Below are 8,462 nucleotides of genomic sequence, written 5' to 3' on the forward strand. Positions count from 1 at the left end.
TGTGCAGAAAGTAAACATTGTTTTTCTTAGATTTTACGTTACAGAATCGATGAAAACAGCAATGTTTCCTAAAGTTACTTTTTTTCACATTGAGTTAAGATTGTGAAAATATGGCTCATCCATGATTAGGTGATGATGATGATGATGATTTTATTTGAAGGTAGCTTTTATCTGGGGATGGGAGGGATAAGCCCTAGCAGGAGTATTCACATTCTACAGAATAAAAACCAAACTCTGGTAAACTGAAGACTCTCCCTGATGTTCTATGTATTATCTTTCCAATTTATCTTTCACCAGTCTCTCCTTGTCTCTTACTCTGTGGCCAACTGGGATTGATTACTAACCATTCTGCCTAGCCGCCAATATTTTCCCATCTCTGTGTGTCTTTTCATGCTGTTCATTCTGGATCTGAAACGCTTTTTATCTAATCTTTACCTGTCAAAATTAAATGCATTCATCAATATCCCACTCAGATTTCAACTGTTTCACTAAACCTAATATGATTTCCTCCAAACAAAATAAACTTCTTTTATCTGTCCTCCCACGGTACTTTGTACTCTGCTGTCATACTTCCCATATTCTATCTGTATTACAGTAAGCTGTGTACCCTGCTGGATTTCTTCTTCTATGATTGTAAGATTTTTGAGAGCAGGGATAGATCTAATATCCTTTTTAGCAAGAATTTTTCAAATGAACCATAACTTATTTTATATAATGGTGACTTTTCTTTTGAAAAATCTAAGTTATCTCTTAAAATGACCACCAAGGGGTATTCTACAGGTGACAACTGACATTTTAAATTTGATTTCTCATTTTAAGGGCCACTTTCTATGTATCCAAATATATACTTTCTACATCCAAGTGAAAATGTAAAGGAAGGTTACATTATTAGTATATCTTCCACTAAATGACAGTTAAAGAGAAAACTGTGATTGATTGCTATCTTGTTGTTTGAAATGTAATAAAATTCCATTGGCTAAAGAGCAAACAATTACTAATCAGGGCCTTGTTCAGACTGCCATTCATTTGCTAGGTAGTCCTGAGCAAATTACTTATACTCCTTGTGCATCCACTAAACTAATCTGAAATCTAAAGTATGGACTATCTGCTTTCCAAGTTGTTACACATATCGGTCATTAAGTGATTGCAAAGAATTATGATGAAAGCAGGATTCCGAAAAGTGAACAGAAACAGTACTTGTTAATAATACTCCAGAACTTGAATAATCTAAAATGATCTAAGGAGAAAATGGAGTTCAATGAAAAAGAGTTTCCAGCCAAAGTAGGTATAATATTTTCCCACTTAAATATTCATAAATCACTATATGCAAACACATACTTTTGCATGTTGTCTGATTTTCAATTGTTAATGAGTCCTGGGCTTAGGTTCTGCCCTTGGATTATATTTGGACACTTCAACAAAGGAAATGTTGGCAAAAGTGTTCAACATCATTAGTCATTAAAGAAATACAAATTAAAATCACAATGAGCTACTTCTGTCCATCAGTTTGACTAATGCAAAAAAAAAAAAAAATGACAACACCAAAAATTAGTAAGGATGTGGAGCAACAGGAACTTTCATTCATTTTTGGAAGGAATGCAAAAGCAGTATAACCCCCTTGGAAAATAGTTTGGCAGTTTCCTATAAAGTTAAACATACGCTTACCATACATGATCCAATGATCCTATTCCTAGGTATATACCCAAGGGAAGTGAAAATGTATGTTTACACAAAACCTGTGTACAAATGTCTAATAGCAATTTTATTCATAATTGCTCCAACCTGGAAATGCCCCAATGTCTTTCATCTGAATGGCTAAACAGTGGTATACCTATACAATGAATTACTATTCCACAATAAAAAGGAACAAAATAGTGACAAATGCAAGAAGTTAGATGACTATTAAGAGCATTATGCTGAATGAAAAAAGTCAACTCCAAAATTTTCTGGATGATTCCATTTATATGACACTCTAGGAAAGGCAAAAATGTAGGGACAGAGGACAGCACAGTGGCTGCCAGAGGTTGGAGGTGGAAGGATTTGTTTGATTGCAGAGGAATTAGCACAAGGGAATGTTTCAGGGAGATAGAACTGTTATATACCTAGATTGTGGTGGTAGATACATAACTCTAAGTATTTGTCAAAACTCATTAAACTGTACGAAAAGTGAATTTTACTGTATGTAGATAAAAAAACAAAATTTAAAACTCTATACCAATTATATCAATGTGTCACTGTATTCATTTATTGCTTTCTTCTCTCATCCTTCACTGTCTAAAGTATTCTCTTTTGTAACTCAAATACTTCACATAACATGAAAATTCAAAATATATAGCTTACCTTGACAAGCATAAACAAAAAATGGAATCAATATTGGAAGAAACTGAAACACTTGAAAATGCAAGCCTACTATATATTTATGCCTGTTCAGGAAGACTCTCCACTAACCCAACTCATTCTTAGAATTATTTTTCCCAGGACCATCATGGAAATAGCAGGAATAACTGAGGAGCTCTCTGGAAAAGGAAAACTAAATAAGGACCTTAGTCTCTCCTTTCAGCAACCCTGAGGCTGGAGAAATGCTCTCTTAATACAGAAGTGGAAATGAAATTCAAGTTATTCTCATTTAATGAATTAGAGTAATGAAAATTATTTCAACTCTGTTGTAAATCCTTCAGTTAATCAAGGCAACTTAATGGAGGATTCCTGAGAATGGTTACAAATGGCTCAAAGTAGCAAGAGTGCTAAGAAGATCTCCCCTGTCATAATGTCTCAAAATTAGAAGGGGAAGACAATAAAACAATAGTGATTTAAATGTATTTTAAATCTCTGAGTTGCAACTTAGTAGCTATGACCTTGAGGATGTAGCTTAGTTTCACTAAACCCACATTTTTCATCTCGAAAATGGGAATAATAGTATCTCCTTCATAGGACTGTTGGGAAAACTGTAACTAGCTTAGCATCACACCAGCTCATTGCACATATTTTATTATTACCATATGGGAGGTCTCTGACTTTCCACAGCAAACAAAGAAGGAACACTGGTTTGCTTCCATAAACGAAATAACACTAATACTCACAGATCTTGGAGAAGGACTGATCATGAAATAAGAGAAAGACACTAAATTTTACCGGCACCAATTATAACAGATGTCTTGGACCTCTCAATTCTCAAAGCAACCAATGCTTTGGAAACTCCCATCAGAGCTCACTAGAAAGATGATGAGGCCCAAAAAGGTGCTAGCAAAGTGTCTTAACTTCAAGATCTCAATAATATTCATTTAATTGATTTAAATTTTCTGGCAGTGGCCTTAGAAGTCACATGGATCTCTTAATGTACATAATGTATGTAGACAAACTGTTTAAAAACTTAGTTGCAAAACTACCATTTCTAAATCTTTTCTTTTACAAAGTCAGAAAATGAATAAAGAATAAACAGATAATGAAATCCAGGAAATCTGTCTCCATAGTTTGGTAACTAATTTGACTTAAATGGCTTTTCCAGTAGGCGGCCTGAGGTGACCTCTAAAAATGGTTCGCTATTCACTTGACCCAGAAAACCCCACAAAATCATGCAAATCAAGAGATTCAAATCTTCGTGTTCACTTTAAGAACATTCGTGAAACTGCCCAGGCCATTAAGGGTATGCAAATCCGAAAAGCCACCAAGTAGCTGAAGGACGTCACTTACAGAAGCAATGTGTGCCGTTCAGTTGTTACAATGGTGGAGTTGGTAGGTGTGCCCAGGCAAAACAGTGGGGCTGGGCACAGGATCGATGTCCCAAAAAGAGTGCTGAATTTTTACTGCACATGCTCAAAAATGCAGAAAGTAATGCAGAACTTAAGGGCTTAGATGTAGATTCACTGGTCATTGAGCACATCCAGATGAACAAAGCTCCCAACATGCAGCACAGGACTTACAGAGCTCATGGTCGGATCAACCCTTACGTGAGCTCTCCCTGCCACATTGAGATGATCCTTACTGAAAAAGAGCAGATTGTTCCTAAACCAGACGAGGAGGTTGCACAGAAGAAAAAGATATCCCAGAAGAAACTGAAGAAACAAAAACTTACGGCCCAGGAATAAATTCAGCAAAAAATAAATGCAAATAAAAGTAAAAGCAGAAAAAAAACTTTTGACTTAAATGTTTTTTAAAAAAGTAGTGAAACCTCTATACCATAATTATCTTACATATAAAATAAAGAAAAAATAACCTTTTTCTTAAAAGAGAAAAAAAAAATGTCTAGTATCTTAGGAGCCTGAGAAGACAGAGTATATTAATATTTTTTTCTTCCTTAACATTACAGAATGAAGTTGAAGGTCAATGTCCCTTGATCTTCTCATTTTTGGGAACCTAGATTTTAACTGCATTGGTAAATGCACTGAACTACATTAGCTATTTCATGCTATATCAGCATTGTCCAAAAGCTTAAAAAGAAAAAACTTCTTCCAAAAGATCAAGAGAACAGAAATATATATCAAGTGGATGCAAATATTAATTCAGTCATACGATGACTTTTCAGGTATATGCAAACTTAGGTATTATTTAGACTCATTATTAGAGGAATGATCAAGACAAAAAGCTGAGAAATAAATATATATTTTTAAAAATAACATGGAAAAGCCCCTACAAGCAATTCAAATTTCAAATTCTTTAATGCTTGTCTTCACTAAAATTAACTATGGCTCCTAATGGATAAAATTTTTGTCTTCTTCATTTCTGTATGTTTAGGGTATAAAACCTTACTTTGTGCTGAATAAATGTTGAATAAATGAATCTTCACATAGCATATTTTCAGTGAAATTAGCAGTTAAATATACTAATTTACTGAAATTTATAGTATATATTTATATTTTATATTTATAGTCACTGAAAGCCTTTCTAAAATATTTTTATTTCTAAACTTTTATTGTATAATCAAAATTATGACCAATAAATTTATCTGTTGCTAAAACTCATGAGATGTCTTTAATTAACATCTTTCAACCTTGGATTGGACTTCTGTGCTTTTTCAATTATACTTTTTCTGTCAACTATGTTTAGAAAGAGGAAAACAATCCAGATTTTAATTCAATTCTGATTCAATACAGAATTGATTCAGAAAGGAATTGCTAAAGAACAAGGAGAAATATGTCAGGGACACAGTTAAAATATACTGGGACTAGGACCTAAAAATTTCACCACTTTGCAAGAAAACAGTTATCTCTTCTGTTTTTTTTATTTCTAATTTGCTCAAAATCACTTGCTGAAAAGTGGTGATGCTGCAGTCAGAGGTTGTCAGTACTTCTGTTCCACCTGCCTGGATGAATCAGATAGACTGGAATGATTCCAATAATTCCAGCAACCTATTTCTACATCCTATGCAAATTAATGCACCAATCACTAAAACAGTACTTCTGTAAGGTCACAGAAATGAAAGTCTGAACAGAGGACACCAATTACTTGAATGTTGCAGCATGATGTCATTTATACAGCTTCTAATTATGAGGTCCTCTAAGTAGAGTATCTACTCTGCAAAATAGCAATGACTTTTCATGCAATTTTTTTCTAGTAACTATTTTCATGCATACTATTTCTTAGGTCAGTAGTATTCTAAATATAGAATGAGATTTCACAGAGATTCTTATTAGTGCATATAATCTATTTAAATTAACATATTTTACTTCCTCAATGCTTATATAACTATATACACATACATACATACTTAATCAAATAGGTATAAAAATGATTTTTCCCATAGGATGTGATTTTTCTTATATTGCAAACAGCAATCATTTCACCTTCATTCTTAGATGCATAAATATCACAAATACAGACTTAATGATGCATGCTACCACAGTTCTTCAGGGGGAAAAAATTAGCTGCAACTGCAATTAAAAATGCACTGTCATAAAATTAAAGTCTTCGATTCTATAAGAATTTAAAACCTTAACAATTTCACTGAGACACAGGGTGCCATTAAAAAAAAAAGCACTCATTGATTTATAGTTATTGTATTAAAAATAAACATAAACAAGTTACCCCTAAAATAACATTATCTATACATATTAAAATTCAAATATGACAAACACCTTGTTTAATGTCAACCAAATTTTACTATCATGTTTTTATAAATTCTCACTAAAGCTTCTGGGTTCTTCAAAATTTCCACATTAACCTGAAGAAAAACCATTCTGTTGGGCATTATCCTCCTGCTCCATCAACCAATTTTACTCTATTTCTAAACAGCAATTCGATTATCTTTGGTAAAGGGGTTGCCTATCTGCAGTCAGTGGATCATATTCTCACACCCATACACTACAATGAACAGGGCAAGCTGACACTTGGCGTTACTACTGTGATAACCTAAAGTGCTAATGCTGTAGTTCCTGGCAATGGTAGCACAGACACAAAAAAGCTCTTTTAGATACCAAATCACAGATCACAACCAGATGGAGTACTCCCATGTTTTAATATTACCACACAAACAGAAAACAGGGCTTAGTCAAACAGCCAAAGAAATGCGCGTCCTCCCCCTCCCCCCGCCCCCTTGCAGTGCTGAGGAAAACTGTGTCTGCAGACGCCGGGAGAGCACACACACGTTTTCTAGTACTAGTGTCTAATACTGGGCTGCAATTATTGGGTGTAGCTCTGTCCGAAAGTTGAGAACTGGTAAGCAGCCTCTAGAAGCGGTTTCTTCTCTCCTGAGGGTGGGAAGTGAAAGCTTCCAGCGGTCCCCCTCAAGGTCCTCAGGGTTTGGGGTGTGGGGTGAATTTTCCCCCTGAGGGCACCACGGGCTCCTTCTAATGGTGTAGCTCCGCAGTGGGTCATGTGACATGGGCGTGTGCCTCTGCGCGGCGGGGGGATGAGTTTGCGGGGTGTGTTTGAGGGTGTGTGTGTGCGAGCGTGTGTGCAGAAGTTACACGTCTGGTTTTGGAGAACGTGTTTTTCTAAGGGTGTTTGTGTGTGTGTGTTCCTGCGTCCGTGTGTGAAGCGAGACTGAGAAAAAGGGATTCAGAGAATGGTCGTGAGCCAGGCAATGAGGCCAAGTATGCCTGTGTCAGTCCCGCTCCTCAGTCAGCCTTTGCCTTGGGACGAGGTCCCAGTCCCCAGGGAGGCGAGGACAATGGGGTGCGGGCGCCCCTCCCCGCACTTTGTGCACCCACCTGACGAATCCGCGGCGGGTTCGGCGGGGTGGAGGCCCCGCCTTCCGGGGCCGGGGAGGTGGGAGAAGCCATCTTTCTGGTGCTCGGGTTTCTTCCTCCTGTCACGCCCGGGTCTCCCGCGTCCCCTGCGACTCCTCAGCGCCGGGCCTGCGGCCCGCGGCCCGAGATGGGCCGGGAGTCTCCTCAGCCGCCGCGCCCGCGGCCCCGCCCAGCGCGAGGGGCGGCTGCCCCCTTGGCTCGCCCGCCGGGAGTCCTGGCCGGAGCCCCTCGCCCCTGCCTGCGCCTACCTACCTCCCGGAGGGGAGCCTCGGGGCCATGGCTGGCCGGGGTCGGGCGCGACCTTGGCCGCGGGGCCGGGCTGGCGGCTGCTCCTTCCGAGCGCCGCGCGTCGCGCGTGTGTCTGAATGTGCGAGCGGCGGGGCTTATTCTAGAGGCGCCCGGAGAAATGAGGCTGCTTCCCTCGCTGCTGCCGCTATCGCCGGGAGAGCGATGAGCTCATGGACAGCTCCCAGAAATATGTCTATATGCACCACTGACTGCCGGAGTTCGGGAGGTGGGTGGGGATAAGGAGGCTCCTCGGCGGGCGCTCCCGCATCACAGGCAGACGCTCGTTCCCTCTGGAGGCCCGCGGCCGCTGGGGCACGTCCAGCTCCTCCCTGCCCAACGCCACACTCACTCGGCTCTTTCCATTCATACCGTGCACACATTTCCTATTCATACGCATTCTCCCCTTTCGCGCTGTGACAGGCACCCACCCACTGCTGGCCTCCACAGACACACATTCTTTGTTCTGCCAACCACTCGCTCTTGATAAGTAGGAATAAATTGATGGAATGAACACGGTGTGAAATGCCACTGACACTTCGACCCATGTCAGATGTGAGCTGGTGAATCAAGTGACTTAAGCGCCGTGTCTTCTATGGTTTGGGCGTTTTTGCCTTCCCCAAGATCCAGCTTCTCCCTTCCCACCTTCTTCACTATGAGAAAGCATCTTCCAGCTACTATCAAGGTTAGTGATGGCCCCATCTTCACTAAGGCAGAGAGCTTGTCTTCTGGGCCAGGACCAGGTTTAGCAGACCTCAAACTGTGCCAAGCCTTGTGGCAGGAGTGGTGAGTCCCCGCACGGGGTGGGGGTGGGGGGGCGGCAGCCTTGTGTGCATCACTGTGTCTCAGGGATGTCATGTCGTTGGAGTTATTGACTGAGTGCAAAACACTTTCCAGGACCAGATCATTATCTCCTTTCTTTGGCTCAGCTGCTTCATTGAAGTGGGAATTATTATGGCTTTTTAAAGATAAGAAGATGACCCTCAAGAGATT

General features: G+C 39.8%; 2 protein-coding genes across 2 annotated transcripts in view; one reads left to right on the forward strand and one right to left on the reverse strand.

The window, feature by feature from the left end:
* Nucleotides 1-7,767, reverse strand: part of ANK2 (ankyrin 2) — a 603,826-nt gene extending 596,059 nt beyond the window's left edge. The window contains exon 1 of the mRNA XM_064480111.1: nt 7,146-7,767. Within this exon, the coding sequence (XP_064336181.1) occupies nt 7,146-7,217 (72 nt within the window). The 5' untranslated portion in view covers nt 7,218-7,767. The remainder of the gene's footprint in view (nt 1-7,145) is intronic.
* Nucleotides 3,500-4,119, forward strand: LOC105089915 (large ribosomal subunit protein uL22-like). Its single transcript, XM_064489629.1, is given in 2 exon segments — nt 3,500-3,685; nt 3,688-4,119. Coding segments are annotated over 2 exon segments (552 nt in total). The 5' UTR covers nt 3,500-3,531; the 3' UTR covers nt 4,086-4,119.
* Nucleotides 7,768-8,462: the final 695 nt, after the last annotated feature.

The sequence above is a fragment of the Camelus dromedarius genome, chromosome 1 (genome assembly GCF_036321535.1).
Source record: "Camelus dromedarius isolate mCamDro1 chromosome 1, mCamDro1.pat, whole genome shotgun sequence".
NCBI classification, from domain to species: Eukaryota; Metazoa; Chordata; class Mammalia; order Artiodactyla; family Camelidae; genus Camelus; species Camelus dromedarius.